The 26250-nt window shown below is 36.7% G+C and overlaps 2 protein-coding genes across 9 annotated transcripts; one reads left to right on the top strand and one right to left on the bottom strand.

The window, feature by feature from the left end:
• The first annotated feature begins 920 nt into the window (after positions 1–920).
• LOC105229135 (very-long-chain (3R)-3-hydroxyacyl-CoA dehydratase) lies at positions 921–25769 on the top strand. Of its 8 annotated transcripts, XR_007421173.1 has the most exons (9): positions 924–1208; positions 1276–1357; positions 1708–1824; positions 1878–2112; positions 18528–18873; positions 22319–22425; positions 22820–24762; positions 24829–25317; positions 25378–25769. XR_007421173.1 is itself a non-coding variant. In XM_049445935.1 (7 exons), exons 1-7 carry the CDS (start codon positions 1198–1200, stop codon positions 22703–22705), a joined length of 1071 nt encoding a protein of 356 aa, XP_049301892.1. In that variant the 5' UTR covers positions 923–1197; the 3' UTR covers positions 22706–22791. The 8 variants fall into 8 exon arrangements, 4 of the variants coding, with proteins under 4 accessions (XP_049301892.1, XP_011207648.1, XP_049301893.1 ...); XR_007421172.1 differs by lacking the exons at positions 22820–24762; positions 24829–25317; positions 25378–25769 and adding an exon at positions 18998–19329 and having other exon boundaries at positions 921–1208; positions 22319–22537; XM_049445935.1 differs by lacking the exons at positions 22820–24762; positions 24829–25317; positions 25378–25769 and adding an exon at positions 22533–22791 and having other exon boundaries at positions 923–1208.
• Positions 5661–6446, bottom strand: LOC125775581 (uncharacterized). Its single transcript, XM_049446227.1, has 2 exons — positions 6325–6446; positions 5661–6260 (listed from the first exon to the last, which is right to left on the bottom strand). Exons 1-2 carry the CDS (start codon positions 6444–6446, stop codon positions 5909–5911), a joined length of 474 nt encoding a protein of 157 aa, XP_049302184.1. The 3' UTR covers positions 5661–5908.
• Positions 25770–26250: the final 481 nt, after the last annotated feature.

Genomic DNA, 26250 nt, shown 5'->3' with positions numbered 1-26250 from the left:
TGGCCCAACAAATTCGAACTCGTCCACATTAATTCCATCCGCTTCCATTGCTTCACGTAATCGTGCTTGCAGATCCGCCTTTTGCCCGCTTATCGGCAAATTACGCTCCTCCAGTTCCTTTTTTAATTGCTGAATTCTCCGAATTTAACCATTTTGATTTTGGATTATTTGACAATCCCACTTCTGACACCAATTGTTACGAATTTACTGCTTGCTAGTTTACTTTGTTAGGTTCGTATCTCTGGATTGGCAAATAAAATCAACACTGTTTAATTTAATTCAACAACTCTTTATTTCACAACTCGTCTACACTATAGCAGTTTACTCTTAGCACTGATTGATTACGTTGGCGCTGACACGGCTTATATAGCCACGCACTTCTCCCTGATGCCGACGTGTCCTTCTAGAATATCGCGTCTGGAAATTACCAGAACATAATGCTATACGGCGCCAGACGCAAGCAGACAGCCGCGGCGCCAGACTCTGCAATTGTTCAAGCAGACGGCTGTGGCGCCAGCTCTATTGTTTCGACAAATGCTATTCCATATACCTACAACTATTGTTCATAATAAGGGATGCATATAGCAATACAAATACAACTTAATACTACTTTTTGTAACAATATTTATATATACATATATATTCATAGTACATAATTATAACACTCAATTCTGAATTTTTTTAAAAACAAAACAAAACAAACGCAGATGTTTTGTATTATGATGGCTGCTTTCACACGTCACAGATATTTTTGATAATAGTGAGCATTTGAACTCTTGAATTTTCGCCAGAATAAGGTAACCCTCACTATAGTGAGAAACATCACAGTAGTGAGGTTGGTGACTTTTGCGAGGGCATGAGAATAGGGCTGTTAGTATACAATAAATTTTTGCCTGTGGAAATGCCCCGCTAAATCTACATCGATTCATTAGGGGTATTCGCTTGCTCTTGCAAGATTGCAGATTGCAAAAATACTATACCGAAATATATGCAATTCTTGCACCGTGAAAGGGTTTTCAAAGAGCAAGCGAATACCCCTGTTGTTTCTTTCGTAAAGTGTCGAAAAATTACGATTATTAATAATTAAGTGGTTTTATCATCGGTCTATCCCTATATACTTATGTATATATTCCTACGTACATGGATGTGATTATTTCAATGTTGCCTCTAAATACATAACAGAAACCACTGCTAACAATGATTAAGAAGTAAGGATTGCTACTTTGTGTAATATATGTACTTGTAATATTGTAAAAATATAAAACACAATTTTAGTACAAATGCTCTCCAGCCATTAGTATTTTGGGCACAGACAAGAGAACATATTACTTTAAGAATAGATTTAAAAGATTCAAGCGTAAGTTAAAAATTTTGTACATATTTGGAAAAGGGCACGATTACCATTCTTTTGGCGCCGCGATCTGAAATTATGGCCGGATAGAGGAGAGGTCCTCAGGATTAAAATTTTTTTTTACACATATACACACCACAAACTTCTAGTTTTGGAGAAATACTTAAAAAGCGTGTAGTACATTCAGACAATTTTGAACTTTAAATACAAATGCCTCGAAAACTAAAAGTCTGAGATGGGTATATATTTTTTTTAATCCTGAGGTATTCCTCTATCCAACCGTACCATCAAATTGCGAATCAAAAAGAATCGTAATATTGCGGGAAAAAGTGAAAAATCAATATTATATACTTCAGACACCATTGGTAAACGCTACGGAAAAGTGTTTTGAATTTTCTTCCAAAGGATATGGAGCATGCGGATTCAATGAGTACAAATTTGAACTAAATTTTTACGATTCAATTTATAAAGAGGTATGTTAAATATGTAGTAACACAATCATGCATTCATTATTTTTTTTATGTAGCAATATAGCTATCGTATTACAGACACCAAAGTGGAATTCGTCATTAAAAAAAATGAATATAAATGGTGGCCTCGATTGGTTGCTGCTCCTCAAAAACCCCATTGGTTGAGAATTGATTTTGATCGTTGGCGAATAGAAGACGAAATGATTGAAGATGAAAAGCCACGCAATATTATGGAAGACTATTCTAAAGAGCTTGGCAAAGTACAAAAAGAAGAATTAGGGTACTTTAAAGGTTGTTATATTTTCCTTTATTATTATTTTGAAAAAGCGGGAAAAACGAACGCCGTTGCGTATTTTTTCACGATTTTTATTAATTTTGCAGTTTTTGACCTAATAATATATCCTTGGAGCCGGCTTTAGTATACCCTTCCACGATTTCAGAGTGATATGGTTGGATAGAGCAGATACTCCAAATTAAGAATATATAAAATTATAGTCGCCGCAAACTTATAGTTTTCGAAATATTTGCATTTAAAGTTGAAATTTCAAAAATTTAATTTTTCGCGTTTTATAGTAACTTTTTCTCGGCGACAAATTCGAGAAAATATAAAAAGAAAACGCGAAAAAGGTTAAAGCTGAAAAGGTGTCTGTTTAACCTTTCGTCCGTGTATTCGCACGTATCGAGAACAAAAGAGGACCGTCCGTCGGTCCCTTTTCTTAATTTGGTATGGTGTCCTCATGTGTGTTGTATTAGTATTGGTGTGCGCGTAATGTGGAAGCTAAGAAGTGGTGTGTATGAAGATGTGTGTGATGAAGACCTGGGTAAAATTCCAATTTCTTTGGCACTGCTATCTGAAGGTACTGTTGGAAAGAGAGTTAACGGGATATTCGACTTCAAAATTCCCAAAAACGAACATTTTAGCAAGCTATTTCACTACATTTAAAACACTTTATGCACATTTTTCACTTCAAATTCATTCAATTAAACTGTAAACATTTAAACAAATTCACAATTTACACTTTTTGCAGGTTTTATAGGTAAGAAATTTATATTTTAAAATTACTTTTTACACTCGTAGTGTGCATCATTTATGTGCTGACAATTATGAGTAGATGTAGCGCTGTCATATAAAAATAAGCAATTCGCTGAAATTTCTATTTTTGCTTTATTCCTCTTTTTTTATTAAGCAATCCTAGTTCTAATAGGCACAAGCGTCTATAAATTATATTTCATATTAAAATGAGTATATTTTCTTATTTAAATTTAATAAACAACTAAGTTATATTAAATAATAATATTACGTAATAAAATACTTACTGAATATTGACTCGACCAGGGTTATTTTTGTAAAGCGCGACTGAAACCCGCCAACACAGAAATGAGCACTACGCAAAGCACCAGGATTATTTTTATCAACACAAAATCAATTATACAGGGATGTTGTGGAAACTGATAGTTTTCGGAACAGAATTGAAACCGATCAAAAAAAGTAGTAGGTATCATGAATTCAGATATTATTCAGGGGTGTTGTGGAATCTGATAGTTGTCGGAATCAGAATTGAAACCGATCAAAAAAAGCAGCAGGTGTCATGAATTCAGATATTATTGGTTTGATATTCGAAACAGAATTTGTATCGGTTTTGGGTGTCACAGAAACCAATTTTAACGGTTTTGCTGTCAGAAACAAATCAAGAAGATAGCCGCACGCAGATTTGAAATGCCAGTTAAGAAATCAAGTTATTTTATTGTTACGAATTAATTTACCTTTATTTCTTGAGGAGAATAAAACAAGAAACATCTTAATTATTGAGTATTGGAGAGAAATGCGGATGTTTAAGAGGGGGGCCTGCTTTAGAGGCTTAAAAAATGGAGTTTTTTGAGGTTTTTTTTGGGAGGGAAATAAATAATTGATTAAAGCGAAATTTCTAGGGTTTATAGTTATATATTTAAACATCATCCGCAATTTTTTTTGATACGAAATCTTTTACATTTTGCCTTTGGGAAGCAATTGCCAGATGCTTCTCGCATGTGTATATGCTAGACGGCTGGCAGGATGCAGGTCGAAATTTCTATCGGAAGCAAAAAATTAAAAAAGATTTATATTATTGAATAACTTACATACATATGTTCAAATTAAACTAGAAAAATTTAAAAAAAGTAAAATTTTTTAAAATTTGAAAAAAATCAGATTTTGATCTAAAAAAAATTTTACTTTATACCATGTTCAGACCGAAAATTTAAAAGATTAGACTACATTTAAGCAGTTCATAACCCAACTGTGTTCTCACTGCCGTTAGAAAGATCAAAAAACAGCTGTTATTGTCATTCATGAAGTCACATCGCTTAATATTTATCAAAAGAAAAAATTGTCATATAGTATTTTGAAATAGTGGATGCATTTTGTTATTTGTCAAGTGAATTTTCAGGTGAAATTAGTTTCATTGCTGTAAAAAAAATTTGTTTGTTTACATATTTTTCCCTTTGTAGTGTCTAATAGCGGGCTTCTGTAACCAGTCTCTATTTGAGACATTTTGAGGTAAAGTCTCAATTTGAGACTAGTTACTATTCACTAAACAGTCTCTAGCGTTAGTCTCAAAATATTGCCTTAAATTTGAGACCTGGTAGTTAGCCGGTCACAAAACTAAAAAGAGCTCTTGTCTGCCATTTTGAATATACTGAATAGAGATCATCATGGATATTAATCGATTGTCGTATTTTTAAATTTTGTAAGCAACTCAAATACGAAAAAGTTAAAAATAAATCAATTTTACATAAATTTCGTAAATATTATGAAACAAAGTCAACATATATTATGTTTTTTGACTATGTTATAGGAAATTTAATATTTGTTATCGACATATTTATTTTCATTCAAGTGTAAAAGCATCTCTGAATAATGAAATGTAATAGATTTTGTGACTGTCACTTACAGAATAGCAAAATCATCTCAAGTCTCAAAAATTGTCTCTAACTCAAAATCTCAAATTTAGAGACTTGAGACTGTCTCACGTTACAGAATCGCACTGTAAATCAGCTGTGATAATGTAACAGGTTTCCAATGCTGACAAGTAGATGGCGCCAAATCAGAGTCGCACAGAGAGAAGGGAAAATCTACAATAACTAATTTGCTTGAATTTGTATCACATGTATCAGCGGGCTTTAGGGAGAATAAGAATACTGATGTTATATACACAGATTTTAGTAAAGCTTTTGATAAAGTAAACCATTCAATTCTTTTGAATAAACTTGATCTTCTTGGTTCTCAACCAATATTTCTAAAATGGGTTGCTTCTTATCTTAGTAATAGAATTCAACAAGTCATATTTAACGATCATTTTTCTGACATCATCAATGTTCCTTCAGGCGTTCCACAAGGTAGCCATCTAGGTCCAATTTTGTTTTTGTTATTTATTGATCACATATCATCTGTTGTTAAGTCTTCAAAAGTTTTATTATATGCTGACGATGTAAAACTTTTTAAAACGTATACTTCAAACAGCGAAAGATGTCAGTTGCAAACTGACTTAAACAACCTACATAGTTTCTTGGTGTGATAGAAATGACATGCCATTGAACCTTACAAAATGTAAAACGATGTGCTTTTCACGTAGATCTGTAGACCCTACTTCATACGCAATACAAAACTTTAGGTTGGAACAAGTATGTAGTTTTGTTGATCTGGGAGTAACTATGGACCCCAAACTCAATTTTAATCTTCACACATTTTCCACGATTTTTAAAGCTAAGGGCGGTCTCAGTTTTGTTAAACGTTGGTATAAAGAATTTAGAGATCCATTTACCACAAAAATTCTTTTTACATCTCTGGTGAGGCCTATATTAGAGGCCCCTATTATGAGTTGCATTCGATCTTCGCTATTCGCTGGCTATCGAAAATCGAATGTCAAATTCGTATTATGAGCTATGCAACCCTGTCGAAATTTTCGTTGAGCATCGAAATGGCTGTCGAACAGAATTTACCTATCGACAGCGTAGCGTAGTGAATGGAAATTTGTGAAAATGTAGGTTTTTTGCGTTTATTTATTGCTTTATGGTAACAAATAATTAATTTATACTATTTTTGTTAATTTTATGCAGGCCGAAAGTCCCCAGAAAATCTGGTATTACTATAAAAATGTGATTTTGCTTCTTGCATTTCAGCCTCGGTATAATTGAATTTTATCCATCTTTGGCAAATGAAATTCTCCAGGGCATCGAGTACCTCAGATAGTACCACAGACACCGTGGGCTGTGCAAGTCCAAGCATGTTTTCATTCCCTATACTAAGTTGATACGATCCCTGAGCACAAAATCGTAAAGCTGTTGCCAATTTTAGTATATTGGGAATAGATTTCGCTCGTGTGCATCGCTGCAGCATCTCCTCTGTAGCGGACAGCAAATCAACAAACGCCTCTTTCGACAAACGGAAGTTTTTTATAAATCTACAAATAAAATTTCCTAAATGTTGAACATGTAGAAACCTCTAACAAATAGCATTGTACTTACGTAGCGGAATCCAATTCCAAAGGAGTGGAAGCGTCCCTTAGCTTCTTTCTATTTCTAGCCAATTCCAGTAAGCTTTCATCCTCCTCTGAAGAATCGGCAAACCACAACTCAGACCTAGTCATATTTTATTTTAACTTATATTTATATTTTCTTTATTTATAAAATATTTGTTAGTTTTATCTGACAGATGTATGCTATCGTGAACATTCAAAATGATTGCAATTCACAATAACGCTAATCTTCAACGAATGAGCGTCGTAATACCAAATGCAAATTCGTTCGACCAGCATTTTCGATCGTTGTCGAAGATCGAATGCAACTCATAATAGGGCCCAGAGTATGCTTCTGTGGTTTGGAACCCTAGTTACCAAGTCCATTCAGATAAGTTAGAGTCCGTTCAAAAACAATTTTTACTTTTTGCCTTAAATCATTTGCATTGGGATTTCAGTTTAAATCTTCCCCCTTACACTAACTGCTTAAAACTTATAAATCTCCCGACACTCGCTAGTCGTAAGGAGATGCTTGGTATAATATTTCTTGTAAAACTCATGAATGGCTTAGTTTGTAGCCCATCTCTCTTATCTGATATTAATTTTAACGTCCCCGCTCGCTCTACCAGGCAGTTTAGACCCTTACTTTTAAAATTTTCTAGAACAAATTTTGAGTTAAACGAACCATTCCGCCGTATATGTCATGATTTCATGTCTGAGCAGCTTAAGATCGCAACGCTTAAAACTCTCGGCCCCGGGTATTATTATTAATTCCATATGACGTTGAGTTTTTTTCTATCCTGACCGCCAATTAAGAAAAATCGTAAAAATGTAAAAACGAAATTTAACACCCAAATGCGTCATTATTCATTCAATAAATGTTATCTCTTAAAATCGTTCTTCAATTCGGCACTCATTAAAAACTTTAATAGGATTGCTTGTATGTATTCATTTGCAAGTTTTGTCACATTAGTAAACAGTTGGTTCGAATATTGGTTTTGCGTATGTTCGAAAAGACGAAAATCCAATCAGATTCTGTGACAGCTAAGCAATTCTGTCTTGGATTCCACAACACCCCTGATAGATTTGATATTCTAAACACACATTTTGGGTGTCACGGAAACCAATTTTATTGCTTTTGCCATTACAAACAAAGCAAGAAGAGAGGCGCTCACATATTTGAAATGTAAGTTAAGAAATCACGTTATTTTATTATTACGATATTTGAAAATTGTTGGAAAGTATATAGAAAACTGAATCACGCGAAAATACAAACAAAGAAAAATCGTTGAAAATCCTACATATTTGGTGTTTAAGATGTGGCAACGCTCGTTTTCCTCATAATTGTAAACAAGCTAACCTTTTCAACGATGAGTGTGCTAAGTGGTTTTTAAATTAATAAATATAGCTAAAATATAACAAAATAAAAGTGAAAAATGTGAAAAAATTTGGTGAAACATTGTGAAATACTAAATGTTATTAATATAAATTTTTGAATTTTTAACCGGGAATATTTTAAAAAAGATAAGTGTTAGCAATATTATTTTTGGGGAGACTTTAGTATGCCATCCCACGATTTCTGGGTTAAAAGTGGTATGATATATATGTGGAAAATGTACCACGGACCCAAACCAAACGCACTTACGGACCTTAAAATACGACCCTGCGACAATGACGCGACAATTACATTACAACACTGGTAGAACGAAAGACAAGAAACGAAGAACAAAACTAAGCACAGTTGACCGCGAACTCTCACCTAAGACAGATCAACATTGTAAGCTACGCGCAATTTATTTTAAATACAAATTGAATAAACTTTGTTAATTTAAACATAAAACAGTGCGGTTTTATTTAAAAGGAATAGTGTGTTAAAAGAAAGAATACTACAAATGGTGTCAGAAGTGAAATAAAAGACCACTACGTTGAATTAGTGCCGCGAGAAAAACCAAATTGATCATTAAATCAAAGCCAATGCGCTAAGATTGTAATAAACGTTCTTTAACACGCGAAAAAACAGTTCATACGGTGGCAAAAATTGTGAAAAATGTTTCTTTAAACTTAAAAAAAAGGACAGACGAAAGTAAAAACCGTTACGAAAAAACGGATTTTGCAACGGGTATATAGACAAGCAGGCGACGACGCCAACAGTTCAGCAAATTCAGTTTTCACGATAAGTGCGCAGACAATAAGGCGGCGGCGTCAACAGTTTAGTAACATAGAGAAACCGCTGTTCAGTTGAGAACAGAACGGAGTGAGACAGCGTAGACGGAAGCAGCGGGCAAAAGTTGCGTTGTGCGTGGAAACTGCCGTTCAGCTGGAACAGAAAGCAGTGCGACAGCGTAGACAGGAGCTGCGAGCAGAAGTTGCGTTGTGTGTGAGTGACGTCACATAGCAAGTGTGGTATTGTCGACAGCAGAGAGGCATCGACTGCGGTAGCGCTGAGTGTGAGCGCATGCGGAATTGGCTACGTGAGAAAACGGTGAAGAGTAAAAGCTGTGTGCATTTTTGACGGCTGCGCGGGAGAACAAGAGAATGTTTGAAAATTGACGGCAGCGAGGGATGAAACTTGAACAATCGTAGCTGAAGCTGGTGGTAGCGTTAGAGCTAAGTATTTACATTTTATTGCGCAATAACAAAAACTATATATTGATGAATTTAGCTTTAATTGATTCATGTTCTGATTGAAAGTAAAAGTTGAAATAATTTTGAGAAAAGTTTTAAGACAAATTTTGATTAAATTAAAAATTAAAGTTACATACTTATACCTTTGTTTACAGAGCAATACATTTTAAAAGTTTTAAGAAAATTTTGATACAATAATTTAATACTACTTTGAAATATTTTTGTATATAATAAGCATTGTAAGACAAAATGAACCGTGACCAAATTTTAGGTTTGAACATACAGGAACTGAAAGAGAAATTGGGTGGGTTGGGATTAGCGACCGACGAAAACCGACATTGCAAGACCGGTTACTTGAACACTTCGGCCTGAATGTGAGCGACAATGAAGAAAGCGATGGCAACGATGCTGCAAGTCAACGTAGTGCTGTCTCGAGCGTGCGAGGAATTGAGCGATCAGTGTTTACCTTGCGAGATATTGAAGATTCACTGACATCATTCTCCGGTTCGGGGCAACCAAGCATCGAGCAACGGCTGGAAGAGTTCGAGGGGAATGCAGAAGCGGTGAGCTGGAACGAGTTACAGAGATTTATTTATGCAAAGCAGCTTTTGAAGGGTGCAGCAAAAATGTTTGTTCGAAGTCAGCGCGGTATCAACAATTGGAGTTCATTGAAGCAGGCGTTAAAAAATGAATTTGGAATTGTTGTATCGTCAATAGAAATTCATCGCACACTACGAAATCGTCGCAAACGCCAAGGGGAAGATTTCATGGAATATCTCTATAGCTTGATGGAGATCGGCAAGTCGATAAACTTGGACGACACCAGCTTCATAGAGTATTTCATTGAAGGCATTCCGGATTCCAAGGCGGGTAAAGCAAATTTGTACCAGGCTAAAACCGTAAAAGACCTAAAGGAGCAGCTGAAGGTTTATGAAAAAAATCAAAGTTCCTGTTTCAAAATCTCAATTCGTCAACGCAAACAAAACGTCTTCTACGTCATCAAACATAGCTTCGTCGAGTTCAGGCAGTTCAGCGAAAAAATGCTACAACTGCGGAGATGATTCACACTTTGCTAGGGACTGTCGACGCAAAAAGGTGAAATGTTTCAAATGCGGTGTAAAAGGTCACCGAGCAACAGAGTGCGCTACAGTTGAAAAATTAGTCAAGAAGGAGAAAAGCGCAAACATGATGAAGACAAAAGCAGCAGTAAAGCCCAATAAGAGAAGCAGTTTAACTTTCAAGGACATTTGGAAGAATGGAGTATGCGTTTCGGCATTAATTGATACGGGTGCAGATGTATGTTTGATGCGATACGATACACTATTGATGTTGGACTTGGATGTAAAGCTGACAAAGGAAAGAGTATGCTTGGTCGGAATTGGGGACAGTGAACTTACAACAATAGGTAGCTTCTCCATCCGCATTGAAGTTGATGGCATATGGTTAGAAATGAAATTCCATGTTGCCAAAGAGACTGATTTGAAGTATGCTCTAGTAATTGGTAACAACATTTTGAAGGATGTCGATCTAATTATGACCGAGGATGGTGCGGAGTTCAGACAAAAAGAAGCAGGAAAACAACAACTGGTGCTGATGCTAAGGAACATGCAGCTGAAGCCGTCGAGCTGGAGACTAAGGTCATGGGTGAGCACAAGCAGGTGCAAAAGACTGTGAGCCAGAACAGTGGTATGAGCACAGCGAGTACGGGAGCGAGCGCGCTGCTGTGGCTGAGGAGCCACGTGAGCATCCACCAATGTGGAACGCTATGGAGAAGCTGTATAACGGAGGCGCAAGCAAGAGCGCTGTTATAGCAAGGAAATCAGTGGCAGTTGCGGGCGAAAATCGAGTTGTCCAGCTGGTGAAGGAGTTCGGTGAATTATGTCTGGTCGGAAGCATAAACGAGAAGGCCGATGTTGAAGTGAACGTATCCCACCTACAGGTAGAACAGGCAGATGCGGTAAAAGAAATGGTTGGCGCATATACCCCTTTGAGAAATTTCGAGTCACCAGTAGAAATGAAAATTTTGTTGATAGACGATAATCCTGTGTTCGAGAGACCGAGACGTATGTCCTACGCTGATCGATGCGTAGTGGACGAGCAAGTGACGCAGTGGCTGGCGGAAGGGATCATTAAACCCAGTATTTCCAACTACGCGTCACCAGTTGTACTTGTATCCAAGAAAGATGGAAGAAAACGACTCTGCTGCGATTATCGACGACTGATGAAAAGATAGACCTAGATAATTTCCCTATGCCAATGATGGATGATGTCATCGAACGATTGAATGGAGCAAACGTTTTTACAACATTGGATTTAAGAAACGGATTTTTCCATGTTCCAGTCCAAGCTGATTCGCAAAAATACACGTCGTTTGTAACATACAACGGGCAATACGAACTTCAATACGTACCATTTGGAATCTCAAACCCGCCGGCAGTGTTCACCAGATTTGTTGTGGCTGTACTGAGAGAACTAATCCAGGATGGAACAGTGGTAGCCTACATGGATGACCTAATCATTCTCTCCAAGAACGAAGAAGAAGGTATCCTGAAGTTGGAGCGCGTTTTACTGACAACAGCATCAAAAGGGTTGCAGATAAAATGGAGTAAATGCCAATTTCTGGTACGAAGAGTCGAATTTCTCGGATATGTCATCGAAAACGGTTCAATAAAACCCTCTGAGGCGAAAACAATTGCTATAAAAGACTTTCCGATACCACGAAATCGGACAGAAATGCAAAGTTTCCTGGGATTGACGTCATATTTCAGAAGATTCGTTGAAGGTTATGCTGTAATTGCCAAACCACTCTCCGATCTACTGCGAAAGGACATAAAGTTCAGGATGGAAGAGGAGCATCTAGCAGCTTATCAACAGTTAAAAACAGCGTTAATGAATCCTCCGATTTTAAAGCTGTATAATCCAAAAGCAGTAACTGAAGTGCACACGGACGCTTGCATGTTTGGCTACGGAGCTGTGATGCTGCAGAAAAATAACGACGATCAAGATTTCCACCCGGTCCAATATATGAGTCGCAAGACTAAACCTGCAGAAGAGTGGTACCATTCGTACGAGCTAGAAGTGCTAGCGATTGTGGAATCGTTAATGAAATGGCGAGTGTACCTGCTGGGCATGAAGTTTAAAATTGTCACTGACTGCAACGCATTTGCCATGACAATGAAGAAACGCGATGTGCCACTACGTGTATCCCGTTGGGCGATTTTCCTGCAAGACTTCGATTATGTAATCGAGCATAGAAAAGGAACCAGAATGCGACATTCGATGCTTTGAGCCGTGTCTCGTGCTTGATGTTGGAAGACTCACTAAATCATCGACTCAAGAAGGCTCAACAAAGCGACGATTGGACGCGAGACGTACGAAAAGTGTTGGAGAAGGATGACTATGAAGACTTCTACATAAAACACGAAGTGCTGTATAAAGATCCGGATAAAGAGCTGATAGTCGTACCGTTGTCAATGGAAGATGAAATCATCAAGATAGCACATCGGCAAGGTCATTTTTCCATTAAGAAAACGCAAGACGCTGTCGAGAAATCATTCTTTATCCCGCAATTAAATTCAAAAGTGACGAAAATCGTGAAGAGCTGTATTGAGTGTATTGTCACTAATGCTAAGTCTGGAAGGAAGGAAGGATTGCTGAATCCTATCAACAAAGAGGACAAACCGTTGGGAACTTTCCATCTTGATCACGTTGGTCCGATGGAGACGACAAATAAGTCATACAACTACATACTTGTTGTCATTGACGCTTTTTCGAAATTCGTGTGGCTTTATCCCACGAAAAACACTGGAGCAGAGGCAGTTGTAGAACGCCTGAAGAAGCAAGCTGCTATATTTGGTAATCCAAAGCGTGTAATCACCGATAGAGGCGCCGCATTTACATCAAATCTCTTCAAAGACTACTGTGAAGGCGAAGGTATCCAGCATCTACTGATAGCGACTGGCATTCCAAGAGAAAATGGCCAAGTAGAGCGAATACACAAAATCGTAGTATGGTGTCGAAACTATGTCATGAAACCCCAAGCAGTTGGTACAAACACGTCGATAAAGTGCAACAATTCATTAATAGCACTCCGCCTCGTAGTACCAAGACGACCCCATTCAAAATACTGACGGGCTTAGAGATGCGTGTTCCGGGTATTCCAGAACTACAGGAAATGCTAGGTGAAGCCGCAATCGATGAACTTAATGCTGATCGAGATGCAGTGTGCCAACAAGCGAAGGAAAACATCGTCGAAATTCAGCAGGAGAATCGGAATTGTTATAATTCACGCCGCCGAACAGCAACCAACTACGACATTGACGAACTGGTAGCCATTAAGCGTACCCAATATGGAACGGGCTTGAAGTTGAAGCCCAAATATTTCGGGCCGTTCAGAATTGTGAAGAAGATGGAGCATGATCGCTACGAAGTGGTAAAAGTCGGGGACCACGAAGGCCCAAGACGCACCACGACTGTTGCTGAGTTCATGAAGAAGTGGGACCCTTCATTCGGGACGAATGAAGCCGCAGGACGGCCAAATGTGGAAAATGTACCACGGACCCAAACCAAACGCACTTACGGACCTTAAAATACGACCCCGCGACAATGACGCGACAATTACATTACAACACTGGTAGAACGAAAGACAAGAAACGAAGAACAAAACTAAGCACAGTTGACCGCGAACTCTCACCTAAGACAGATCAACATTGTAAGCTACGCGCAATTTATTTGAAATACAAATTGAATAAACTTTGTTAATTTAAACATAAAACAGTGCGGTTTTATTTAAAAGGAATAGTGTGTTAAAAGAAAGAATACTACATATATATAATTATCGCCGTCTCAAACTTATAGTATTCGAGATTTTTGCATTTAAAGTTGAAAATTTCGCAAATTTTATTTTGCAATTCCTCGATTTATAGTAACTTTTTCTTTCATATTATGCACTTTTTATACACTTACACTTCATTATAATGTTTCTACATATTTACTTAATATTATTTAGATATTTGCTTAAAATGAGCAATTTATATTTTACACACTTTTCACTACATGCACAATAATATAAGTGTTTCTTGTTGTCAAATAATAAGTGTTACCATATCCAAACGATTGAAAATAATAAAATTAAATAAAAAACTCAAACGCAGGAAACAAGTACCATCTTCAAAATGTTCTGAAATCCAACGATCCTACACCGGGGCGTGTCAAGTGTTTTTCGAGTAAAACTCTTTTTTGCTCGGCGGCCTTCGGGCGCGCTTCAAAAAAAAATAACATTGGCCGATCCAAAACCTGGGTGTGTCAAGTTTTTTTTCGAGTAAAACAACTTTTTGCGTTGGCCGCCTTCGGCCGCGCTTCAAAAAAAAAAAATGACCATGGCCGATCCAATACAGGGGTGTGTCAAGTTTTTTACGAGACAAGTTCTTTTTGCATTGCCGGCCAACGGCCACGCTTCAAAAGAAAATAACTCTGGTCGATCAAAAGTCATGATATATCAAGAAAAGGGATAATAATTTATGTATTTAGAATATAATCCTATATTTTTTATTTTTTTGATTCTTTTAATAAATATGTTGATATGGCAATACTTATTATTTGGCAACACGGAACACTTATGTTACTGTGCAGGTAATGAATTTTGTGTAAAATATAAAATGCTTATTTTAAGTAAATATCTATATAATTGCTGAAAAATAAATATGTAGAAACAATGTAGTGAAGTGTAAGTGTATAAAAAGTGCGTAATATGAAAGAAAGAGTTACGATAAATCGAGAAATTGTAAAATAAAAAGCTCCCCTCTCCGTACATACCTCATTTATACCGAAATTCGTGTTTTTTACCCGACCGCCAAAGTAGTCGGAATCGTGCCAAGAGGTGGAGTGTATGACGTGTGTGGTGTGGCACACCACACGATTCTCTTAGTAGTGGTATATCATGGCTGAAGTAGCGCGCCATTCCACTAGAGGGTGATGGTGGCAAGGTGTAGTACAAGAGGGTGCAGTACCTAGATCGGCAGGATTAACAGCACTGGCTACGTGTCGCCTAGTGGCTGATTCCACTAGGTCAAGTATTTGAAACGTTCGATTAGAAATGTACGCCTTCCATGCATGTGGTGGTTTTTATAATCAGGCACTAGTACACTTTCGGAATCGGACCACGTTTTTAAAGAATCCCCTTTTGCTTTTGTGTGCTAAAAAGTGGCTTGTGCGCACATAGATAGTAGCGCAGTATGCCTTCTCAGACGCGTCAAAGAAGCCATGTAATTCGACTTTGTGTTCGGGGGAACAATTTACTCGTGGAACTTGTATCTGAGAAATGACATTCAGATCGTTAATCTTTTTCTAAACGAAAAGGTTTCACTTGTTTGTCCCAGTCGGTTCCATCTAGCCATAATTCGTGTTTCAAGATTTTCGCTTGTATTATAGTTGGCGTTTTGCTACCGAGGATAAAATCAGTCTTTTTGTTATGGCAGATAATGCGGATATGGGCACAGTCGTGTATGAGAACTGGTCCGATATCGTTCTATTGGATGCCTAGAGTTCGGTAGGTGATCTTCGAAACATAATACGTTAAAAATCTTGGTCGTCTTTATGTATGTACGACTATTTGACGATACATTTTTTCAATGTCCCCATTGAATACATATTTAAATGTACGCCAATTTTTAATATCAGTACCATTAAATCTGGTTGGAGTTTGGGTCCCATAAATAGAATATCATTTAGGGAATTCCCTGAGCTAGTGGTTTTTGAGGCATTAAAAACCGCTCTTTCTTTTGTTGTTGTTTTTTTTTGCCTGGATTTACTACTGCATGATGTGACAGGTAGAAGGAATAGTATTTGCCGTTGGCAATTTTTTCCCCTGGGCTTCCTCAGTGTGATCTAAATGGAGGTATTTTTCTAACACACCATCATATTCTGATTTGAGTTCGCCTTTTTTAAGTAAGTTTCTTTCCATACTTAGAAACTGCTGTATTGCAAAGGGGCGAGAGTGGCTTTGTAAAAGTCCTCACAATACTCATCTTCAGGGGTTGTGGCTGATATGAGGGGTAGTTTTTCTAATTCCCGAAATTTTTTCAATTGTGAATTGATGTATTCGTTTGAGATTTCCTCAACTTGAGTTGTCATTGTTGAGACAGGTTCGGTAACTAGTACACTTAAGATCCAACCGAAAACAGTCTTTTGTGCCAGAAGTGTGTTTGATATTTTCTCAATAACTTCGAGTATTATCTGTGGTATGAGATCGCTGTCTAATAGAAGATATATTTGAGTGGGGATGTTGCAGTTTGAGTCTGATAGCTTTAGGTGTGAAACCTTTTGCCAATATTTGCTATTTATATGATAGATAGGAAGCATATTTGTTAATTGCGGTAAGACAATAGCTTCTGCTTGTATACGCTTATCCGCTAATATATATATAATGGGGCAGATTTTATTTAAGTTTGGAACTACTCCTCCGCCCATTCCCGTGATTTGCTAGTTTTGTTGGCAACTGTAGCCTGTTTTGATGAAACGATACAACTCACTTTGATTTCCGCCAGGGGCCTTTGGGGATAAAATGAGTGTATGTGGTGTTTACGTATCTGAATCTGTGTGTGCCTGTGCTTCTTTCTCCAGTCCTTTGCTGTTGTTGTTGTTGTTATTTCCTGGTTGTTTTTTGTACAATTTTTTTTTGTTTCTTGGTTGTTTGTCGCAGCACTTCACTGACTATGCCTATATTGCTTATGTTATGTGCTTCAATTTGCGCACCACGATTTTGTCACCTCACTTTTACAAGTATAAAATCTATGTTTTTTTGTTTTGGTTTCGGTCACTCCACTTTCACTATACATACTTATGTATATGTATATTGTATGTGTATATAATTTTTCGCACCGCACTTTCTGTCACCACACTTTTTCCTTTCTTGTAACTGCACTTTTGTACACTTTTTCATATGATGTATATACATACATATCGTCACCTGAAATGCAAATTAACGTAACAACATTTTCAGAAATTTACAGTGGCATGAATGAAACACGGAATAAAATGGAACATGAGTGAAACAAAATATTAATATTGGTTAAAACTGGTTTATATATGACCGCAGAACCAGAAAATGTTGAACATATTTAATATTATGTATACAAATTTAAGTAGTGAAGCGTAATCAATAAGACACTCAATTTCGAATTTTTTGATGATACGTTATTTTGCATTTCAGGTGACGATATGTATGTACACACATGCAATTTTTTTTTATTTTTTTTCTCAAATTTTGTCACCAAGTTAATTTGGTATGGTGGCTTAAGGTTTGTTGTATCAGTATTGGTGTGCGCGTGATGTGGAAGGTAAGAAGTGGTGTGTATGTAGATATGGTGTATGATGTGTGTGGTGTGGCAGTGTTTTACTTTGGGGAAGGTCCGAGGCTCATTTAGCCACCCCAAATGCATAAACCATTTCCCTTTTCTTGACAAATCAAGATTTTTGAACGCTCAGGACCCCAATGCAAAAAAGAGTTTTACACTTTAAACTTGGCACACCCCAATGGCGGGTAATAAAAAGATTTTTTGAGATAGACAACTGCAAAAATCCTTTTTTTTTTATAATTTATTTTCTTTATTCCTTTTAGCTCACTTACATAATATGTCGATAAGGTAACACTGATTATGTGACAGACTGATTCTTGAATTAAAATTATACTTGCACTATATACTATAAAATAAATGTGTACAAACGAATTAGTGAAGTGTTAGTGAATATAAAAGGAGAAATTAAAGAGTAAAATTAAATTTAAATAGCAAAAATAGGTACTTTAAATAGTATTAATATTCAACTGTAAATGTACATAAATATCTCGAAAACTATAAGTATAAGTATATTATTAATTTGGACCATTTCCTCTATCCAACCATACCATTTTTAACCCTGATGGGATGGTATACTAAAAAATCCCCCATTCCTGATGTGTAATAGCAAATAAGTCCAAATAAACAAGCAATACATATGATAGACAAAATTCCCACAACAACCGCTTGTACGCACCGGAATTGAATATAACCATTGCTAGTGGTTGTCTGATAAATAGCATAATCTGGCGACCTATGCTAACTCTCGTCAGACCATCTGCCAATAATTACCTCGATCGAGAAACCTCCCGATTTTGTTTCCGGGGACAACCGTACCTTAGTTAACTTTAACAAACCTCAATGGGTCGGCTTCATAGGATATACAGAGAGCACCTTCAATGCTTTACCCATTCCTACGCACGTATCCGTGAGCTTTAATCTACTTTCAAGGCTTTGTCTAACCCGAAGAGGCCTGATGATCCAGTTGAAGTTCAATTCAATGGTCATGCCTCTTCGAACCCGAAGAAGTGCGCTAGCAAATTTAGTCGCTAATTCACACTGCACCCTTCGGTAGACAAAGCTAGGCGCGCTGCCGATAATCATTACATTTTTGCTAAGTAGACATAAGTACCGCTTTGAGAAATGTCCTCCATTAAGGCACGCACATATTTTTTGTCTTCGTGTTTATAAATTATATTTTTGCTTTTATTTATTCACGATAGAAGTCGACGTTAAAAATTTTTATTCATTTCAGAAAACGCCAAAAAAGTGTATTTGATATTTTATAATTTGTCCCAATTTATCGGATATCTTTACATTTTAATCGTGATGGGCGTTTTATATTACCGTGATGGTATAATGTCGATGCCTAAAATATATGAGTCTGTAGGACATGCAATGAAATTTTGTCAACTGTTGCAATATCTTGAGGTGCTCCATCCCATTTTTGGATACACAAAAGGTGGTGTTTTGATGCCATTTTTTCAAGTTATGGGACGAAATTTTATACTCTTTGCGATGATAGAGCTAGAGGAACGTATGCAAACGAAGCCAGTAATTTTTTATATATTTTTGATATGGTCCTGTATCGAAATTATTCGGTAAGTATGAATTACGTTGTAGACCATATACACACATGGTGAAAATAATAACTGCATAAACTAGTACGATAAAAGTCTACGTACGGATTTAAATGACTAAAAAAATCACTTTTAATTATATTAGGTTATCTTTCGACCAATTCAGCGATTTTATCGCAATTTTCGACGACAGGCCTTCCGAAACGTGGCGCATCTTCGTCCGCCTCTACACTAGAACGAAAACGTTGGAACCATCGTTGTGCGGTGGAAATGGAAACTTTATCGGGTCCATAAACTGCACAAATTTTATTGGCGGCTTGAGATGCATTTTTGCCTTTATCGTAGTAGTACTGTAAAATATGTCGTATTTTCTCTTTATTTTGCCCCATGTTTGCGATACTATAACTCATGAACGACTCAAAAGAAACAACAATCAATCAAATACGTGTTAGCGCGTGGAATGAGCTTTTCAAAAAGGTATAGCATGACTCGATGCGACGAATAAAACTAGAACTACACACTTTCAGCGCCAACTAGCGAAAATACCGCAAAACTTTTTTGACAACCCAATATTTAGAGTGAATAAATGTTACATATCATTTCCTTTATCATTTAAATAAAAGAAATAACCATGACCATAAAAATTAAAGTAGAAGCTTAAAGTTCTAGGGGATCATTAAGAAACAAGTACATAAGGTATCTATGTATTAGTTTCAACTTTCTGTGCCCTTTTTGATTTTAGCTTACTTCTTTCATATACGGGCCATTCCATCAATTGGCGACATGGTTTTGTACCCGTGGTTCTCCGATTTTGACGAAACTTTAGAATATCATAATATAGACCAAAATCAGAATATCTGTAAACTTTTTAGTGGCCAAAGTTGCTCCATTGTTTTTGGCGCGCACTTCAAATTGAGATCAAACAAAAAAATGACTTTTTCTTTTATTTTTTAACGACCTCAAAATTGAGTGAAAAAAATTTTGAAGTTATCCATTTTTATGTAAAAATATCTCATCTTTCTGATAAAAATATTTTCAAAATCCAAAAAAAATTTCAAAATCCAAAAAACATGTTTTTTCCAAAAATCCCGCTTTTTGTGCTCTTCCCCCACTTTTTTTTTCAAAATTGACATTTTTATTCGATTCCCCGTTAAATTTTACATAAGAATCAGTGTTCAAAAATATGGGACTCTAAACCCATGAACAGCAAAAAATATTCAAAGTTGACGCTCAAAATCCAAAAAAACATTATTTTCCAAAAAATCCGGTTTTTTGTGCTTTTCCACCAACTTTTTTTCAAAATTGACTTTTCCATTCGATTCCTCGTTAAATTTTACATAAGAATCAGTGTTCAAAAATATGGGACTCTGATCCCATCAACAGCAAAAAAATGCAAAGTTGTCGCTATACGGCGTAGTCTGTTCGCTTAGAAGGTTGTGTGAAGGAGGTAAAAATGTAAATTGTATTCTTAGACTTGAATTAAGAGGAAATCACTGTCTTCATTCATAAAAATATGCGTCGAACCATTCGGGAATCTTTCTAATATCGGCTGAACGGATTTTTAAAGATATGAATGGATTCCCTTTTAACGAAACATGATTATACGGTTGTTGTTGTAGCGACAGAAAAAACCCGAGTTGACAGTCCTTGGCCGGATAAAAACCGGGTCCGTTCCGCTTACTTAGACAGGACTGTCGTTTGAACGCAACGACGATACAGTCGTCTGCTGTTATTGATGTCTCTTTTTCGTCGACCGCGAGTTTCGACATTATTTTTAGTCTTCAGGGCATTCTTCATGAAATACAATGAATACCCTGAATTTTAAGCGATGTTTCAAATACTTTGCCCGTCGGTTTTGAGGTTTGAGGCGATTTTTTCCTCTTCTGCTCTGCAACGCTATAAAATTTTAAGATTTAATTGCACTTTAAAGAAGGACTATATAAACAAAAGAACGAACTATTAAAATAAATCTTCTGATTTGATGAAAATCTTAGAATAATAAAAAATCAACTTATTAATTTTGACCATTAAAAACCGTACCTCAACAATAAATTGGCAGGCTTTCTTCAATGAAGGAATTCACAATTTTTTTTACTCCAAAAAATATTGTCAAATCGAATATATACAATAGATGTACTGGTTATCGCTCCGTTCCCACGACAGTCGGGGCTATGTAACAAAACGGACCCGGATTTTTATCCGGCAAAGGAGGGTCAATTCGTCAGAATTCTGCCGCTACAACAACATTAGTCATCGCATCTGTCAAATATATACACACGATCTAATGGACACAGTTGTTTAGAGAGCTGTACGACTACACGACAGCAGCCTGTAAGTTGTCGCTGTCGCTAAATTAAAAATATTTCTGATTTCGCTGACGGCAGCAGAGAGGAGTAGTGATGACACTAATATATAAAACGTAAAATTATTTAAAGCTGTAAGAAACCGGATGTTCTTTTACAAGAGAAGCATAAAATAGCTCTGTTATATCATTTGTAATAACAATTGATAATTTAAAACAAATAAATTTTCCTATTTACTTTTTTTTTGCATAAAAAATTACACTTAGAACAAAATATTAAAATTTCATAGAAGTGAAAGGTATTAGTACGGCAACAACGAAATTGTGTACATACAAAATATACAGCTGAGTTATTTTGAGTATATGCCGGCCATTTTTATGTCGTTGCCTTCGTAGAAATGCTCATGTAGCAGGATTGACGACGCCATTTACGGTTCACTGTCGTGCTGTCAATGTACAGAAAGGATAACTTATTCAGAGTTGCTTTCTTTGGTACGAACTAATCGTGTTGTTCGGACCGACAATGAAAACATGTTTTCGTGGAAAAAACTGGATTTTCCCCTAAAACTTGTGTTTTCGTCCATGTAAAATCTGTCAAACGAAAACACATTGAAAACCAGTTTTCGCGGAAAACTACTTGAAAACTTACATTCCACTCATTATAATCGGTGCCTGCTCTAGTTTAATCGATTTTATTGGAAGACTAAATTGTCACATGATAATTTTTTAAAATTCCATATACAAATACGGCTGTCACTTGATATTGTCATATGCGATTTTCTTGCTCTTGCAAAACCCGTGCACGGTGCACGAATTGCAGAATTTTCTTCTTGGTGCAACGGCACAACAACATACACACGCAGAAAATTATTTGCAATGGCTGTAAATTATGTCAGACCAAAACCCATGTTTATTTTTGTGCCTTTGAACATAATAAAATTTTATTGAAGTGAAAGGTATTACAACGAAATTATATTGATACAAAATGGACAGTTGGGTTGTTTTGTTTTTGATATGTCGCTGCCGTCTTACAAATGTTCATGTAGCAGGCTTCACGGCACCGTTAGCAATTCACTGTCGTGTCGCACTCTATGTGTTCATCACGTTATATCATAAATTAGTATTTAGGTGAATGTGCTAATTTTAATTTATTCTGTTTTTCAGATATCCGTACTACTTAACACAAATTTTTAAATGCGAAATTTTTCTTCTCACATGGCTGCGATATACTGTTTGGATACCACTGTACCCTATAGGAATACTATGCGAAGGTATAATAATTCTCCGTAATCTACCCTATTTTGAAGAAACGAAAAAGTTTTCCCTGGAATTGCCTAATAAATTGAATATCTATTTTGATATGCCTGCATTTATGAAGATTTATTTGCTGTTCTTGATTCTGCCGGGAACTTACTTAGTTATGTCTCATATGGCAAAGACACGTGGCAAGAAATTGAATGGAAAACACCCCAACTTAGGTTAACTAATATTGGGACATGGCCGTGTTCTATAGAACTCCGCGGAGTTTCATTAAATAGTAAAATTTCTTAATTTCATGATTATTTTGCCCATAGTAATATCATACATATGTATGTATATCAAAAGTATAAGAAATAAAAAAAAAATCTTATTTAAAATTTATTTGTTTTGATTTTCGGTATACAGTGCAATCGCACTGTACAGCTGCTGGCGTATGCCGATGATATAGATATCATCGGCCTCAACACCCGCGCCGTTAGTTCTGCTTTCTCCAGGCTGGACAAGGAAGCAAAACGAATGGGTCTGGCAGTGAACGAGGGCAAGACGAAATATCTCCTGTCATAAAACTGTCACCGCACTCGCGACTTGGCACTCACGTCACTGTTGACAGTCATAACTTTGAAGTTGTAGATAATTTCGTCTATCTTGGAACCAGCGTAAACACCACCAACAATGTCAGCCTAGAAATCCAACGCAGGATAACTCTTGCCAACAGGTGCTACTTCGGACTGAGTAGGCAATTGAGAAGCAAAGTCCTCTCTCGACAGACAAAAACCAAACTCTATAAGTCACTCATAATTCCCGTCCTGCTATATGGTGCAGAGGCTTGGACGATGTCAACAGCGGATGAGTCGACGTTGCGAGTTTTCGAGAGAAAAATTCTGCGAAAGATTTATGGTCCTTTGCGCGTTGGCCACGGCGAATATCGCATTCGATGGAACGATGAGCTGTACGAGATATACGACGACATTGACATACTTCAGCGAATTAAAAGACAGCGGCTACGCTGGCTAGGTCATGTTGTCCGGATGGATGAAAACACTCCAGCTCTGAAAGTATTCGACGCAGTACCCGCCGGGGGAAGCAGAGGAAGAGGAAGACCTCCACTTCGTTGGAAGGACCAAGTGGAGAAGGACCTGGCTTCGCTTGGAAAATCCAATTGGCGCCACGTAGCGAAAAGAAGAAACGACTGGCGCGCGGTTGTTAACTCGGCTATAATCGCGTAAGCGGTGTCTACGCCAATTAAGAAGAAGAGTGCAATCGCGATTGAGGGAACACGCGATTGAGGGAACACCTCGGTAGAGGGAACACGTAATTTTTTTCATTGACTACTCTGTAGAGGGAACTTTTCAGTTTCATTAGTACTCAGTTGAGGGAACTGGACCAAGAACAACTAAACAAAAACAAAAAATAAATAACAATGCATATGTTTTGTACCGTTTTTTTTTTTTGCTTTTTGCTATGCAATAAAAGCATGCGGTCGTGTAATGTTTGTGTTTAAATGCGTATACCAAATCAGTTGGTTTGAAATTTTTGACACGTGCGCTTCCAAAATGGCAAAGAAAACGAAGTTGTTTTTAACTCTTAACACAAAAACCGAAATTTTGGAGAACATTTCAAAAGGGGCGGGATGTTCGCAATTAGCAAAAGAATATAAAGTCGCTAAGTCCACAATAACCCGAATAAAAAACAATAAGTCAAAGATTTTGAAAGCAGCATCCAAAATGCACCGCAAAAGAAAGTCCTTTAAGGCTGGAGAATATCCACGAATGGAAAAATAGCTGTATGATTGGTTTATTAAACAAAGAAGTAAGCATGTGCCAATAGGCGGTTCCTCTATTAGAGTAAAGGCGAAGCAATTGTTCGAAGAAATGCACGGATCAAGCAACAGATTCAATGCAAGTTGCGGTTGACTCAATGGATTTAAAAAAAGATTTGGAATTCGTCTGTTAAAAGTCTGTGGTGAAAAATTATCATCAAATCCCGATGGAGTCCCAGAGTTCAAAAATAGACTTAAAAAACTAAAGGCTGAGCTTAGTTTATGCGACGACCAAATTTACAATGCGGATGAATCCGGCTTGTTCTGGAAAACCTTACCCGATAAAACTTACGTAAGTTCTTCTGAAAAAACTGCTCCTGGCAGAAAAATTGAAAAAGCTCGAGTGACATTTTTGGCATGCACAAACGCAAGTGGAGTGCACAAGTTAAAACCGTTGGTAATTGGCAAGGCAAAAAAACCGCGATCATTTAAAAATTTTGAGCTACCGGTCGAGTATAAAAACTCTAAAAACGCTTGGATGACTGCATCAATTTTCAAAGAATGGTTTCATCATGCTTTTGTGCCACAGGTAATTTTATGGTTCTAACTTTTTGTCAATTTTGAAACACTTGAAATTTTTTTTAACATTTTGTAGGTTACACATTTCTTGCAAAAACAAGGGCTGCCATTAAAAGCAGTTTTGATTTTAGACAATGCTCCTTGTCACCCTGGAGTAGAAGACTTAAAGTCAGATTGTGGATCAATTTTTACTATCTTCATGCCACCAAACGTCACGCCATTGATCCAACCGATGGACCAAAATGTAATTAGATTGACAAAGTTACATTACAAGACAAATTTATTGAGATCAGCGTTTGGAAAAGCGAACACAGATGAATATTTAAAGAATTTAAATTTAAAAGACGCTGTTTGTATGTTGGCACATGCATGGGAACAATTAAGCCCTATCGTCGTGGAAAAATGCTGGCATCCGGTTTTAAAAGATGATGTTTTTAATGAAGAAGGAGCAAACTGTAGCGAAGATGACGACATCCCCTTGAGTGTCTTACGTTCAAATACAATTCAGCAACAATCAACAGAGTATGCGGAAATAAATAATTTGCTGGAGAGCATAGTTCCAGAAGTAAGCCCTCATTTTTTATATGTGAAAGTACTAAATTTAACAAAGAAATATTTTCCACAGGTTACGTTTAATACAGCAGATTTGGTTGCTTGGGTTTCAACGGATGACCCTATTGAAGACTTGAATATAGTGGATGACGTTGCTGTTTTAAGTTCAGAAGAAGACGAAAAACCAAATGAAAAATGCAATATAACCGCTTCAGAAGCCGTTTCAGTCTTTGACAAGGCTATAGAGTGGGCCGAAGAATACACTAATTCTCTTCCTAATATAATGGTTCTTAAAAATTTTAGGGAGGAGGCTGTGAAGCAATGCCTTAAAGCGAAAAAAAAGCAAACAAAAATTGTTAATTTTTTTTCAGCAGAATAAAGTTTTGCTTTCTTATTTTGTGAATGTACAAAGATGATCTCAAGAATAAAATCTATTTAACTTTTTTGAAAAAATAATAAAAGAAAGTGTATAAAATCTTAATCTGAGTTGAAGCAACAATCTTGATTGAGGGAACAGGCCTTGCACGAATTAGTTCCCTCAATCGCGATTGCACTGTAATTAGTAGATCATCAGTCTTCAGTTGAGTTTACATATGTATGTATGTATGTAAATATGGTTGTGGTGTTTGATTGCAAACACAACGTCTTTAAGGAGGTTGTTCAAGAACAGTGGTCGGCAAAAGTTAAACTGTGACTGTGTTGGTGAGCACAAGCAAACTGCTCCGCATGAGCATCCCAGTCGGAAATTGCGTGAATTGAAAAAAAAAGTTATCACTTAAGCGTTTTAATGAGAACACAAAAAAAGGTATTGCATATACAGTGTACATACGTGCATAGATACAAACTTAAATAAAACATTCAAAAATTCACTTGGATTTATGTATGTTATGTAACATACATAGTTACATACACAAAAATATAATAAAAATTATAAAAATAATTTGCA

The sequence above is a fragment of the Bactrocera dorsalis genome, chromosome 1 (assembly GCF_023373825.1).
Source record: "Bactrocera dorsalis isolate Fly_Bdor chromosome 1, ASM2337382v1, whole genome shotgun sequence".
In the NCBI taxonomy this organism is placed as follows: domain Eukaryota; kingdom Metazoa; phylum Arthropoda; class Insecta; order Diptera; family Tephritidae; genus Bactrocera; species Bactrocera dorsalis.
Note: the sequence above shows the minus strand (reverse complement) of the source record. Positions and strands in the feature narration are given on the sequence as shown.